Source organism: Medicago sativa, chromosome 5 (genome assembly GCF_051527215.1).
Source record: "Medicago sativa cultivar Bolivia chromosome 5, Bolivia_mono, whole genome shotgun sequence".
NCBI lineage: Eukaryota > Viridiplantae > Streptophyta > Magnoliopsida > Fabales > Fabaceae > Medicago > Medicago sativa.
In genome coordinates this window covers 20,461,343-20,476,114 of record NC_140753.1, presented here as the reverse complement: position 1 = coordinate 20,476,114, position 14,772 = coordinate 20,461,343, and the positions used below count along the sequence as shown (strand labels likewise).

The window sequence follows — 14,772 nt, the reverse complement described above, 5'->3', positions numbered from 1 at the left end:
ATATTCATCAAGACTTTCTTGATTACAGATAATCCATATACATACTTTGATCTTTAAAGATACTCTAACCCTAATGAGTCCAATCATCGAGTCGACTAAACTTTGATACACTAAAGAAAAACCTAAGTTTATGCTGCATATTATGATAGTGGGGCCCACCATGATAAAGACTCCAACCTCCCTATAATTATTAAATTCGGTGACTTAAGCCAGGTGTCCATATTCACAAAACTTACTTTCACAAAAAAACTAAAAACATTTCACTCACATAACTCCAAAGAACACACTATATATATAAATACAAGATCATTATAATCTCTTCATTTGGATTTTCTCTCTTCTCTTCTTCTTTTCTTCTTCATCTTCTACATTACTTCATTCACATTCCTCAAATTCTTTTGAAAGGTCAAAACCGTCATTTTCTATCTAGATCCGAGGTTGAGCTCCTTTTCCAATAACCATGGAGCTTAGCTTCCTTAACAGAGGAGCAACACTTGTTGTTGTTTCTCTTTCTTTGTTCCTTTTCATTCATCATGTCTCTTCGTCTTCTATGTACTCGGTGAGTTTATTAAATCTTCATTTTTTTTTCTCGGAAGTTTTATTTTTAATTTTTTCTAATTTTGGTGGAACAGTAACATTACCGTTATGTCTTTTATTTCATTTTCAGTAATGTTTTTTGTTTCCTTCGATTATTTTATGTGTGTGTTTGTTTAATTAAGTTTTTGAGTAATTTACTTTCTTAAGTGTTTTTCCTGATTTGTTTTTTTTTTTGGTAGTTGGTTTTATTTTATTATCAGAAATCTTTTGAGTTTCATAGTAAATTTTATTTTAGAGAAATTTAGAAACTGGGGTTTGGTTGATCAATATTTGTGTGTGTTTTTGGGGTGAAAGAAATTATATGGGGTTTAGTTAATAAGCGTTTAGATTATTTGTTTGATGCTGTTTAGCGTTAAGATTAATTTTTGGATTGGGAATTTGACAGCTTAGAAAATGAAAGTAGTGAGTGAGAGAAAGGTATAAAGGAATTAATTGGGTTGACTGAGTTAGTAAATTTGTGTAACTAATTTAACAGCCTATTAATTATAGATCACATGGTTTAGGACATGCTATTACTCATTTTGGTGTGGTGGTTGAGGTTCTTTGTTGGATAGTTACTTGCAATTAATTTGAGGAAAAGGGAATTAACAAAAAAAGGGAATTAGGAAAATAAAATAAAATTGAAGGGGCAGAATTAGGAATTGTTTAGGTAAATATCATAAAATTGTGTCCAATGGAAGGCTTAATATTGATAATGAAAAAAAAAAAATTGTCAAAAAAAATGATATGATGCTTGGTTAACTTGCCTTGTAAAAGTCACATAATTCCTGTTTAGATATAAACAACTTAATTAAACGCTTATGGCATAAGCACTTATCATATAGTGCTTATATGTAAGCTATTTCTGTAGCAAATGATAAATTAAAGTCAAATTGTTCTTGTATAAGCTATAACCTGTTTTCATAAGCTATCTTGAAATTTATATGATTGGAAATAAGCTGAAAACAACTTATGCACATGTCATAAGCTATTTCTATAAGCTCTCCCAAACAGTCTCATAAGTACTTATGGTAGTTGATAAACTCAAATAGACCAATCCAAACATGCTCAATATCTATTAGAATGAATAACATCATCGTGTTCATGCTGTTTAATTCCTAGTTTTTCCTTTCTTTCGTGCCTTAGCATCTCGTTATGATTTTAGTTTATTGGCTTTCCATACCTTATAACTTGGAACTTGCTTTATGTAGGAAATGAATCCTATAAAACCTAGACACTCACGCCTTCTGAGGAGCGCCGTGCAGCGTGAAACAGTAAGTTAATTGAGCAGCGAATGCTTTCTTTAAACAACTTTCATTTTGGTTTTTGTTAGTTTTGATTGTTCATTTTATATATTTTTATAATTTGTTATTGTTTTCTCCTTGTGAAGCCAATATCACAGCTTTCGGAAATATGGACACCACTAGAAAATCAAGGTTGGAAATCTTGCGATGAATCGGAAAATAGGCCAAGTGAGTGAAAGTTACTTTATTTTATCTTTGAGAACACATGATGTTTGGTTATGTATATTTCTTTATCTAATCATTTTGTCACTGGAACTTGAATTGAAGTAGCATTACCAGAGAAGTCTGAAGGATACATCCAGGTATTTCTTGATGGAGGTCTGAACCAGCAAAGGATGGGGGTACGTATTTTAAAGCCTTTTAATTGGATCAATCTTTTTCTTTCGTGTATGCGAAAGATTTATAATTTTTACACGGTGTTTAATTATTTTTTTAGATATGTGATGCAGTTGCTGTTGCGAAGATACTGAATGCAACTCTTGTGATCCCATACCTTGAATTAAATCCTGTGTGGAAGGATTCAAGGTAGTGTCAGAAACTAGAACTCCAATTTATTGTATTATTTTGTTCCGTGGATTGTGCACGATGTAATGTATTGATCGAGGTTGCTTATGTTTCTCTGCAGCGCATTCGAGGATATATTTGATGTGGATCATTTCATTGATGTATTAAAGGATGATGTTTCTATAGTTAAAGAGCTTCCTGAAGTGTACTCGTGGAGCACTAGGGAGTACTATTCATTGGCTATTCGAGATACCAGAATCAAGGCTGCACCAGTACATGCAACAGCCAACTGGTATCTGGAAAATGTTTTGCCTGTCCTACAAAGGTTAGTAGTTACCTGAATCTGTACTTTTAAATGCTAGTGCATTCATGACTTGAAATGTTCCGGACCAATAACTTTAACATTAGTCGATTCAGTGACTAAGATTATAGACACTTTTATTCATAATTGCAACTGCAACTGCTTTAGCATTTATATAACGTTATCAATTATATAACGTTATCAATTACAGAACCTGCGCTGAACATTGTTTTGAAGATTATTTATTACTTCTTTGTTTTTAAATAATCTTTCTATCGATTTTAAATAAAGATATGGCTGATTTTAAGGTGTATATTATGGGGATGCTGCAAGCTCTGTATATTCTCTTTGAATTTTGAAATTCTAATATCATGGTGTTTTTGTTTGATGCAGTTATGGTGTTGCTGCAATCTCTCCATTTTCTCACCGCCTGAGTTTTGATAACTTGCCTATGGATATCCAACACCTGCGTTGTAAAGTCAACTTTCAAGCTTTAGACTTTGTTCCCCATATCAGAGCACTTGGAGATTCCCTCATCAGCCGCCTTCGCAATCCCCAACGCTCGTCTGAAGAAATGAACTCCAACTACCTTCAAGAGGTCACAAATGTAGATGATAATAAAAATGCAGGGAAATTTGTTGTTCTGCACCTTCGATTTGATAAGGTATTTATCTTTTTCTCATTTATCATCATCATTGTCATCATCTGTACACGCAATGTTGTAAAATTTGTCTCTGTTTCTTAATTTTTCTTGTTTGTTCGTATAACTATCTTGACGTTACAGTAGTGCTAGCAACACACTCCCTGCCCTATTGTTACATGCATTTGTCTGTAAATTGAAAAAGTTTGTGTAATAATATTTTATGGCAGGATATGGCAGCCCATTCAGCCTGTGATTTCGGTGGGGGAAAAGCTGAAAAATTGGCTCTTGCAAAGTATAGACAGGTGATTTGGCAGGGAAGGGTTCTTAATTCCCAATTCACTGATGAAGAGTTGAGAAGTCAGGGACGTTGCCCAATGACTCCCGAGGAAGTCGGATTGTTGCTAGCTGCTTTGGGATTCGACAACAGCACTCGTTTATATCTTGCCTCTCATAAGGTTTAATCATGTTATTTTTTAGTTTGAAACAGTAGAGTCTCATTCATTTTAACTATTAGTGCTTGTTTTAAAATGATTATGTTTTTCTAAAACATCTTCCCTTTTCCAGGTCTATGGTGGAGCAGCCAGGATTTCTACTTTGAAGCAATTGTTTCCTCTGATGGAAGACAAAAAGAGCCTTACTTTGCCTTTTGAGCGTGCTCTGATAAAGGGAAAAGCTTCGCTATTAGCCGCACTTGACTACTACATTAGTATACATAGTGACATCTTCATTTCTGCTTCACCAGGAAATATGCACAATGCATTGGTGAGTTCTCCCTAAAATTTACCATATATATGACTCCATGCATATGCATTGCCAATATTAGTAACTAGCCTAGCATACTGATAATGGACCTTGACTTAACCATGTTGAGGCCATGTTCATATTCAATTATTCATTATGAGATGCATTTGGCCATACAAACAGAATTCCTGTGAACATGGGACATTCATGAGTTTGTCATATAACAATTAATTACTCCCTCCGTATCATATTTAGAGTATTGTTTGTCTCACATTATTTGTCATTTTAAAATACCAATATAACATTATTATTATTTTTACTGATATACTCTTATCTAGTAAATGAAACACATTTTATCATAGAAATTACTAGTACACGGAATAATTTTCTTAAAAAGTGTGTATAACTATAAATGACAATGACACTTAATACATGAGATGGAGGGAGTAACACTATAAGAAATCTGTGTTTAGAACTGTCTAGACAACATATTTATGATGGTACTGCAAGGCTGTTGAAACAGTTGAATTGAATTTATAAATGATAATGAATGCTTTGTTGATGATAGGTTGGACACAGGACATACTTGAACTTGAAGACTATAAGGCCAAACATGGCATTGATGGGTCAACTGTTCTTGAACAAAACCATGGAGTGGTCAGAGTTTGAGCATGCAGTGGTTGAAGGTCATGAAAGTAGACAAGGTCAACTCAGGCTTAGAAAGCCTAAACAATCCATATACACATACCCTGTTCCTGATTGCATGTGCCAAGGTTAATAGATTGCTTACAGATTAGTAGGCTCTATAATATATAGTTCAGTGTCTTATTATTTGACATCTGCATGGTTAATAAAATAATTATCACTAATCCTATTCACGAATTTTTTTTTTTTTTTACGTTTATGATGTTCTTGGTAAGAGTGCTTGATAAATAGTATAGTAGTTTTCTTGTGTGAGAGATGTATGTATGAGATGATGGCATTCTTAGCAGGAGCAGTATTATTTATAATGCAATATCAGGAGCCATATTGTTGTTTATCATTCATATATTATTATGCTTTTTTGCTTGATACACGTTACAGTGTAGCTTTCACAAGAGTGATATGCTACCATAGACATGTTCTTGGGTTAAATGGTGTACTTGTATAATATTATCATCCAAAATATAACTCAAAATAAAATACATTGGTTTCTACAAGAACTAATTCAATTTACCCCAAATTATCCTACCCCAATATCTTGTATAATATTATCATCCAAAATATAACTCAAAATAAAATACATTGGTTTCTACAAGAACTAATTCAATTTACCCCAAATTATCCTACCCCAATATCTTTGTACTTTTATCACTTAGCTATATTGATTGTTTTTATAAGCTATAAATTTATTTATGAATAAAGAAAAACTTATTTATGAATAAAGAAAAAGAATAGACTCGGGACATAAATCTAACCCAGTAGAATAAACATACAAGAAAAAGAGTTTATTGATCAGTCTCTGCAAATCACCAAATGGGTTAAGAGTTTAAACAGCATTTCTATGAAATTTTTGAACTTTAGATGTTACATTTTGGTTTATATGCTGTATAGGAGAACTCACTTGGAAGAATTTATTGTCATGAATTACAAGTGTCTTACAATATCAATGAAATATCGATCTTTCTTTTTTCTATTTTACTTTTTACCATTTATTACTTCATCTTTTTCCTTTTCTTTCATCTTTCTCATACCAAAATAAATTCATAATTTCTTTTTTGCATACAATACCAATTACATTTTTAATGTGTGAGATTGCCTAAGTTTTTCATACAAGGGTAACTGTGTAAAGATACTCACAATTTCTCTTAATCATATAATACTCACATTTTATAATTTGTATAAAATTGTCAAAATGTACTTAATACTTATGTAGATCATCTCATTTTTTTAATCTCACGCTATAATAAAAAAGTAAGCCATATTTGTGCTATGTCCGTATATAAGTTATATGATCGAAAATGGTGAGGAGTGGTCCAAAAAAAAATTATATATCAAGACATGTCAGTGTCGTGTTATTTATTTTAAACATAAGTAAGATCCAAACTTATTTTATTCTTTTTTCTCATTCCTGATCTTGGCTAGTAAGAAAAATCCATGATAGTAAATTGGCAGTATAACAGAATCATACATGCATTGCTGAAACAGCAAAAATAGTGAATTAATAATACAATAAACCTCAAGACCTTTGAGGGATATATGAATTACATGAAGTGATAGTATATACAGCTTCTCAGTGATAAGAATGTGCTCAAATTTTCAGCAGTGTACTTAAAAGTTGGAAGATTAAGCCTTCAAACAACTACCTAGTTAAACTCACTGATAACTAAAATATTCCTCTTGTAGCATCTACAATCTTACTTTACATTCCCATCTGAAGCCTTTGGAGATCCATTTCCACCCTGGGATGCAGCCATTTCCTTTGCCTCTTGAGTTGTCACAGTGTCAATCTCATCATTGATAGGAAGTGTTCTCTTTGATCCATCCAATGCAACACCTAGAACTATATTCTCTTCAAGAACAGGCCTGGGTGCAGCAGGTTTCCTTTCTCCTTGCTGTTTTGTTGGCATATTTCCATTGGTTTTGTCAGTGCTGTTTGTTGATGAGGAAACTAGATTTTCTGAGTCGACGTTTGGCTTGGTGTTTTTAATTGTTTGACCCTTGGATTGTTTGACATGGATGTCCTTCATGGTTGAATTATCTACATCCAAACCAGTTACTTTGGAGTTCGAAGTAGAAGACATTTCCGGCACCTCCACGTTTGCCTTGTTTAAATTTGATTTCAATGGCTTGTTTTCACCAACATCAGAGTTAGATGCCATGACTTTGGCATCCACTTCAGATTCATCTTGAGTTCCTCTAACCTTAGTATCTGGTGCTCCGATTGGTTCAACCTTATCGTCTGTCTTAGTATCAAGTTTAGCCCGCACAGTTGTCTTGTCATCTTGATCAACAGTTGCACGTGCCGATCGACTTTTCATTTTATCATCTGCATTGTTCTTGTAAGGTGAATCAATCACTAATAATGGACGGTTAGATACTGGTCCAGCACCATTGAATGTGGAATCTGCGTATGGTATGTTGTCCAAGTCGGCATCAGCATATATTTTCTGCAGGGTACGGACTGGTGTTGCAAGCCGGGCCCGGTGATGGCTGATAACTCTAAGAAGATCCAATAGTATAGTTTCCTGTTGTTAAAATCCAATAGATGGAAAATCAGCTTAATCCTTGAGCAAATATAAACTGCTGCCAGAACTAAGATCATATTTGGAGTATCATGTCAAGCCAACAAACAAACAAGAACACGCTTCTAGAACACTATAAATAGGAAAATTTAGCTACATCATCATAATTCATCACAATTTAAAGAATAATTTATCATTGCTTACTTCTTTATTATTATTAATTTTTTTTTTTAGAGGTTGTTTACTTCTTTATGGTTTTAATTATTTAAGACGATTTAAACTTTGAAGCATCTGATATCGGATTGGAAATCAAGTTCTACATATAGCCGTCAAATGAATTACATCTTAAATCCTTAAGTCCTTAAGTTCAAATGCACATCAATAACACCCAGGATTGAACATATAATAAATGCAAAGGGTTGGAATCACCCGATCTTGAACCATCAATGACTGCAATTTTATGGGTTGGTTTTTCTATCAATGGCTATAACTCATTCAAAGGAGCCAAATCCAACCTACAAATATGAAGCAGTCATCGCTCATGGTATATCCATCTTCTACTGATTAATACTAGACGTGTAAGCAAGATGCAAGTTGCAACACTAGAAAGTTGATTGTAAGGTTCAATGAGTGGCACATGGAAGGGTCTGTCGCCTGATTACTCATGAGTTCTATTCAAATGATCAAATATATTTTGTAGGAATTCTCAAGCCTGATCAAGAGCTTTGCAGGAGAAGTACTTGTTTTTATGTGGATTATTTACTGTCTATCAATAGTTTCCAACAACTCTTTGATTCACATTTGCAAGTTGAGTTATGAGTTATGACTGCGTGAGGAAAGTATCATAAAAAGTGCATATTCTACATAGATAAGAAGTATTCTTACCTTAACACACAAATATTCTTCAAAATGTGAGGTCTTGACAAAACATGAAATCAGAATCTGTGAAAATCAGAAAAGAATATATTATATTTTATATTTAAATACATAACTATCATAAGATAGCACATTGATGATAATATGGGTAATAGTTTGATCTGATCATAACCAACGAATGTTCCTACCAGTGAAATGTGGGTACACAAATCGGATTTGGGAGAACAAAAAAAGAAACGTACAGGTGCAAGTGCAACTGTTCAAGCTTATGCAAGTAGATTCACACGTAATTAAGGCAGGCTTAAGTTTATGCAAGCTCCTCTGTTGTACGAATATGATGTACTGTAGTGTTCAAATGTCAATATTACTTCTTTATTTTTATAAGGCATTAGACACTAAATTGTACAAATTATCAATTTATTTGGTTCAAGTACTTGTTAATCTTTTTAAGTTTTAGATGCGAAAATGTAGAATCTACCCTATTTTGGTAGTGAATACAGTATTAATAAAAGTACCCTAAGCATTTGACCACGGCATTTACAATGTAACCTCAGGTCAGCCGGTGCACTTAAGCTCCCACGTACGCAGGGTCACGAAAGGGATCCCACCATTTAGCGTATTGTACACAGTAAAACAATACACGTTAAAATGTTATTTAGGATATGTTATTGTCACATGTGCTAAGTATAAAGCATTACACGTGATTCTATCTAGGATATGTTATTTAAAGCATAGTCAACGAAAGCACTCGTCGAAGGTCGGCTGCAGATTAAAATATACACGTAATTCTGTCCTGGTACTGATAGCTACCACAATCTAAACAAACGGGGGGAATTTTTCCTCTATATATCTAGGATATGTTATTTAAAGAATAGTTAACGAAAGCACTCGTCGAAGGTCGGCTGCAGATTAAAATATACACGTAATTCTGTCCTGGTACTGATAGCTACTACAATCTAAACAAACAGAAGGAATTTTTCCTCTGTATTTTTTATGGTGCAACGATGTTTGTGGCTAACAACTTCTATAAAGAGCAATAAAAAATTATTCTTATTTAAGACCCCTGTAATTTAGCACGGAATCATTGATTGCAAGATACTGTAACCAGTTCATACATACCATAAGCGCCTGATTTTCAGGGTTTATGTTGTCCAAAAACACTCTCCTGTGCAACCTCTGCTGCTCAACTTGAGGATTTTTGGCCAATACTTTCCGCATGTCAGCAACAATGTTCTGCAGAAGCATTAAACCATTTGTCATTGGGAAAAATATCATAAAACAATATTGGTGAAAAGTAATTTAAATATAAACAACAAAATAATTTCTTACATTAATCTTATTTACATCTAAATGACTAATGGCTAGGTGGGTTTTGATTCTCCAATGTGTTTTTTGAGTGAGGTTCCGCACAACATTCACTGTAAATTTGTGGTTTGGAATGTGTACAGCTTCACGATCTTCACCTCGTATAATTGTTGGTGACCACCAGCCAACATGCTGCATAGCAGGAAAACATAGCCTTACTGAGAGAACTCAAAATCACTACACTGTATTGTATGATTACTTTCGACTAAATTATTATTTAAACAGAACATGATACATGTTTAATATATAATTCCAACATTCAATAATTAAAAGGAGCAACTTGACTCGCCTCAACAGTGCCAGACACCTCATATCCTTCAATCTTCGTTTGAATCCATTCATTTACCACAAAAGGTCGAGTTGCATGAATCATTGCGCTTGAAAGGAAGTTTGTAAATATCTAAACAGATAATATTTAACGTGAATAAGTTCCACAATATCACAGGTAACTACGACTAAAATTGTAAAGTACAACAGAATTGGGATGATTATAAGCAAAGATAAATCTCAAACCTCACGACCAGCAAGAGTCAACAAAACTGTCCCAAAACCTCCTGCTGTGACCCATTTCTGGGTAGAAAAGCCCAGCAATTCCATAAACAATGAAAAAGCAGCAATCCATACTGCAGAATAAACAGCTTTGCCTGCAAATTGGAATCCCATCTGACAAAAACAGATAATTCATTACAACAACAACAACCAAGACGTATGAAATTGAACCACAGCTAATAAACAAGCAATTAACTGAAATCCATGTTTCTACAATTGTTATCTTCAGTACATAGTAGTTGCAAAGCCACTAGTCTTCTATAATGCATCTCATCTAAATACATACGCAGCCAAAATGAATTATTTTTGCTCATATACCTGGGAGCTGTCATATATTATATTCAAGTGTTTCCAGTTCTACATGCTTTTCTCTCTGTAAATTAAAATTAATCTAGCAATCAAGTCATATTAATCTTGGTAAATCTAGAAACCTAAACAAAAACACCATTACTTCATCCGGTCTCAATTATAAGCCAAAATACCTAAAGTCACCCTAATTAAGACTCTTAGTTAACTGCAATTATATTTCTTAATAATGTAATAAAAAAGTAATGGTATTTTCTAAGCTACCCTCCATGAGAACTTGTTCCATAGAAAAAAAGGACATTGAAAAACAAAATATACATTATATGCATGTAATTTCAGGAATGATGTCATTGAACATGGTGAAACTACTTGAGATTTACTTCTACTTTTTATCACAAAATATGATTATTTTTACTTAAAATCAATACCGGGCGAAGTATATAGATGGGTAACCAACTATATTGCACAACTTTTATTACCAGCTAAACAATATCAATTAATATATGGGATTGATCAAGTGAGAGTAGTAGTTAAAATGAGAGATGAGAGGAGTACATAAAAGCCATTAGATCAAATTAATGGTTAGGATTAAATTCAGTTTTAAAGTGTGCTGCCCCCTTCTGATCTCTCTCTCGCCGCCTATGATTTTTTTCCTCGCATTCTCTTCCCTTCAATATTTTTTAAAAGCGTCGCAGATCCAACCCAACCAAGATCATATGACTTGATTGCTACTTTTTTTTGGATATTTGATTGTGAACGATATCAGCCATGTTTATTCCCCCAAAGTTGTGACCTTTTCATCAGGGGGAATTGTGTTCGTTAGTTGCAACAAAGGGGGCCGACAACAAATGTGTGATTGAACACGACCAAGCCACCACAGTGGGGTAGGATCGGATTATATGTACGATTAATGGACACAAGGAAAAAAGGGAATATAAAGAATCCATTTTTCAACATAATTTAGGAGAAATGATTGAGACTCAACTTTTTGAACTAATTGTAATTCTCAGTCACAGTCATAATTAAGTCAAATGGAGAAAGGACTAGGAGATTAGAAGAAATCTTAATGGGTTCCCTTGCTTACTGAAGATGGTAAATTTTGGGCGGTGATGTGCAGGAAGAGAAGAAGCAGAAACTGAAGAAGCGTAGGCGTGTGGAGAGAGATTATGTACCCCTCTCCTCTCTCATTTTAACTACTCTTCTCACTTGATAGGCCCCTTTTATATATATAACATCAGTTGCCTTAACATATAGAAAAGGTACCAACATTTCTTGTCTCGCTTGCATCTACATTCTCTGTTACAATTTTCTGAGCTTGTTGAATTACACTGCATAAGAATAGCACACAACAATTAGTTTATGGAAGCAAAACAGAATAGGCACTGCAAATTGGATCCAAAGATTTGGGGAAAGTCCTCAAGCATGCTACAATAATGATGTATCTTGGAAACATTCAATCGTATTGTTCAATAGAGAAAAACAAAACAAAGCAGTTAGACAAAAAAAAATAGGTGTCACAATTTTTAAAAATAATAGACAATCGGATAAGGCTTCTCATGAAAGGGAGATGAAAATCCCGAAATAGCTTAATTAACTAGGCGCACAACTAAGTGACCAAACAATTCATCAATTTGAACAGATATTCTGAAGTTAAGGAAACAGGCATACCTTGATAAACAATAGGCAAAAGCCACTACAGTCGACAATGATTTAACAAAATTCAAAAGTCGTTCCTTAACAGCCTGGCTAGCTTCTGTAGGTAGAATTACTGGCTCAAATGCTCTGCGATTAGCAAAAAAAGTTAGTAAGTGAAGAATATGTTAATCAAAATAAGATATAACGCATTCATCATCAGATAAAGTTATTATTTTTTAATAGTGAAACCTGCAAATAAGTACGGCTCCAGTCCACAACAGTAGTGGTCGAAGGTATGAAGTTACTATGTAATGAGTGGTACTTTTTTTCCAACTATTATCACTCTTCTGCAGAATACAGTGTATACTGTTAGACTTACGTGTCAAAAGCATTGAATCTTTAGTAGTACAAAGCTGAATATAAACCGATTGCTAAATAACCTGAAAAAACAGTTTCCTTGTCTGAAACATCAATGGGCCAACACCCCATACTGCAAAAATGATAATGCCAACGGCGGGAATCAACTTTACAATGACTGGACGATTTTGTAATACATTACAGCACCTGCAGAAAAGTATGTTAGTGCATACCAATTAAAAGATAGAGCACTTAAATTTGTGCGCTTGATGGCTGCAAAATCAGAAAATTCACCTTGTCAGTACTGTAGTAGCCACCTTAACAGAAGGAAGCGCAATTCGTTCGCCTGGCACTAAAAAACAATGACATTTAAAAGAGCGTGATTTGCGAGACAATCTATGCGTTGACCTGTTTATATGATGGAGGTGTTGAAGACCCCTGTAGTCCTGTTTCATGAACTGCAGTGGAAGATTGTCTAACAGTCACTTTCTAGTGAAGAGAAAATAGTCGTGCAATTTCTTTAATCTAGAAAAGGAATTACTTTTTCATCTAATCACTAACAATATATAAGTTATCAACATTCAACCATCATTAAATCAGGTTTACAAGTAGCACAATAACATTTATTGCCTGACAATATTATAGATACTGGAAGAGTGCTGAATGGGTCATTCATCGAAGTAAAAAGAAAAAAATATGTTATGAAATTTTATGCTAGTGATGGGTTAATGGATCTTGGGTTCCTGTTTAGCGCAATTGTTGGGCGTAACCACGTAGGACCAAGACCCAATATTATATCAGCTGCACATACTACCCTTTGCTGATGGGTGTGGCAAAAACAAGCAAATGACAAGATAAATTATTTTTTTTGTTGCCAATAATCAAAATTGAACAGTACCAAGTAATCCAGACTTTGAACACTGAAAACTAACATATAGCTACTAACTTACTAACATTTGCCTATAAAAAAAGTACCACGAAATCTGTAATTCAAATTTCAAAGAAAAAGGGCATAGTTGCATGCCAGGCAACCGTTTACAACAACGCTGGCACACCAATTACACGTTGAATCAACAGTAAGCAACATGACCATATCTTAATGTTTTTAAGAACATACCGAAACTGGATATGCATTGAATAACTGCATCTTGCATCTCCCCTTTCCCCTCTGCAAACCATGAAGTGGTAAAAAAAAAAGTGAGAAATATGCAACACCGATACCTGAACAAAGAACGTAGAACTGAATGTATTTCTAGTACCCGGTCTTTATTGCTGTTGAGGTTCCTGCAAAGTCCCAGCCCATGAGACAGTTGCAGGGAACCAGGAAGAGCCATTATTATTGTATCAAATCAAATGGCCAAGTAGTATTGCAAATTTTGAATAAAACTCAACACAACAGTCTGTACCCTATAGGGATTTACAGTTGCAGATAGACTTTGTCAATCTTTCAACTCGGTTTCCTGCAGCAACACTGATATTAATCAATCACATGAAGCATCACAAAGGTTAAGGATTTCAAACATCTAAACTTCACTAAGCCTTAACTCCGGAATATCTGAAACTAGCTCTTGAATCTTGATGGAAGGCATCACAATTTCACAACACCGAATAGTCTAGTATTGTTAAATAGCGGTGTTAAAGCGCTATAGCGTAGCGGAATTTGAAAGAGTTCTGCTATTTAGTACAAAATGTTGTTGAATAACTGTTGTAGTGGCATAGCGGAACTTGAACAAACCGCTATTTTTTACTATCTACAATTGACTCTAACATTAAAATACTTTTACAACTAACTTAGCATCAAATAATTTTACAACTTAAAAAAGCTAACTAACTAACTAACCCTATATTTCTTAACTACCAAATGGAACAATTTCATCAACAATCAAAAATTAAAATTAAGTTAAATAGATAGAGAAGCACATGAATTGAATTGAATTGAATGAAATAACGAATGTGACATGAATTGGAAAATTGCAATAAAATTATTGAAAAATTGGGTAAAGTTTTGAGAATTCATTGATTACCTGCGATGAAGACAAAGAAAAAGAAGAGTTTGTGACCTAACTCAACAATGGATTTTTGTCTATCTGCTTCTACGAGGCGCAATGCAAATGCAAGAAAGAACACAAAAACTACAACGTAATAATCTTTTTTGTTTTTTTATTTAATTATTTAATTGATTATTGATTGTGGACCCAACCGAAAGTGTCGAAATTCTGCGCCAGAATTTTCAATCTTGCCGTGTCAGCCATGGATTTGATTTCCACGTGTCTACTTCAAACGTTCACGCTTCTGTAGTACTCTGCTTCAAACGCCAATTGTTTTTTCCACATATTTTTTTAATGTTAAATAAATTCTTGTTTTTCTTTTTTTGGAATAATAAGTTAATAA

At 33.9% G+C, this 14,772-nt stretch overlaps 2 protein-coding genes across 3 annotated transcripts; one reads left to right on the top strand and one right to left on the bottom strand.

The window, feature by feature from the left end:
- The first annotated feature begins 322 nt into the window (after positions 1-322).
- Positions 323-5,111, top strand: LOC146920899 (O-fucosyltransferase family protein). 2 transcript variants are annotated; one of them, XM_085714339.1, is made up of 10 exons: positions 323-559; positions 1,788-1,850; positions 1,967-2,048; positions 2,151-2,221; positions 2,317-2,405; positions 2,506-2,709; positions 3,079-3,349; positions 3,556-3,783; positions 3,893-4,090; positions 4,638-5,111. In XM_085714339.1, the coding sequence occupies exons 1-10, from the start codon at positions 461-463 to the stop codon at positions 4,845-4,847; spliced, it is 1,515 nt and encodes a 504-aa protein (XP_085570465.1). In that variant the 5' UTR covers positions 323-460; the 3' UTR covers positions 4,848-5,111. The 2 variants fall into 2 exon arrangements, with proteins under 2 accessions (XP_085570465.1, XP_085570463.1); XM_085714337.1 differs by having other exon boundaries at positions 2,148-2,221.
- A 1,105-nt stretch (positions 5,112-6,216) lies between these two features.
- On the bottom strand, positions 6,217-14,525 carry LOC146920898 (mechanosensitive ion channel protein 2, chloroplastic-like). The gene is made up of 14 exons (XM_085714336.1): positions 14,406-14,525; positions 13,641-13,841; positions 13,499-13,549; positions 12,676-12,839; positions 12,465-12,588; positions 12,274-12,371; positions 12,058-12,171; positions 11,657-11,717; positions 10,048-10,197; positions 9,824-9,934; positions 9,499-9,666; positions 9,289-9,402; positions 8,179-8,235; positions 6,217-7,296 (listed from the first exon to the last, which is right to left on the bottom strand). The coding sequence occupies exons 2-14, from the start codon at positions 13,713-13,715 to the stop codon at positions 6,466-6,468; spliced, it is 2,118 nt and encodes a 705-aa protein (XP_085570462.1). The 5' UTR covers positions 13,716-13,841; positions 14,406-14,525; the 3' UTR covers positions 6,217-6,465.
- Between the last annotated feature and the right edge of the window lie 247 nt (positions 14,526-14,772).

What these genes read in the sequence shown, in the direction of transcription:
- LOC146920899 (XM_085714337.1), top strand. Translation starts at nt 461, where the DNA reads ATGGAGCTTAGCTTCCTTAACAGAGGAGCAACACTTGTTGTTGTTTCT. An exon ending in TGAACCAGCAAAGGATGGGG is followed by an intron (nt 2,222 to 2,316) that starts GTACGTATTTTA and finishes TTATTTTTTTAG; the next exon opens with ATATGTGATGCAGTTGCTGT. An exon ending in TATATCTTGCCTCTCATAAG is followed by an intron (nt 3,784 to 3,892) that starts GTTTAATCATGT and finishes TCCCTTTTCCAG; the next exon opens with GTCTATGGTGGAGCAGCCAG.
- LOC146920898 (XM_085714336.1), bottom strand. Translation starts at nt 13,715, where the DNA reads ATGGCTCTTCCTGGTTCCCTGCAACTGTCTCATGGGCTGGGACTTTGC. An exon ending in CAAGGAAACTGTTTTTTCAG is followed by an intron (nt 12,372 to 12,464) that starts GTTATTTAGCAA and finishes TGTATTCTGCAG; the next exon opens with AAGAGTGATAATAGTTGGAA. An exon ending in TGACTCTTGCTGGTCGTGAG is followed by an intron (nt 9,935 to 10,047) that starts GTTTGAGATTTA and finishes TTATCTGTTTAG; the next exon opens with ATATTTACAAACTTCCTTTC.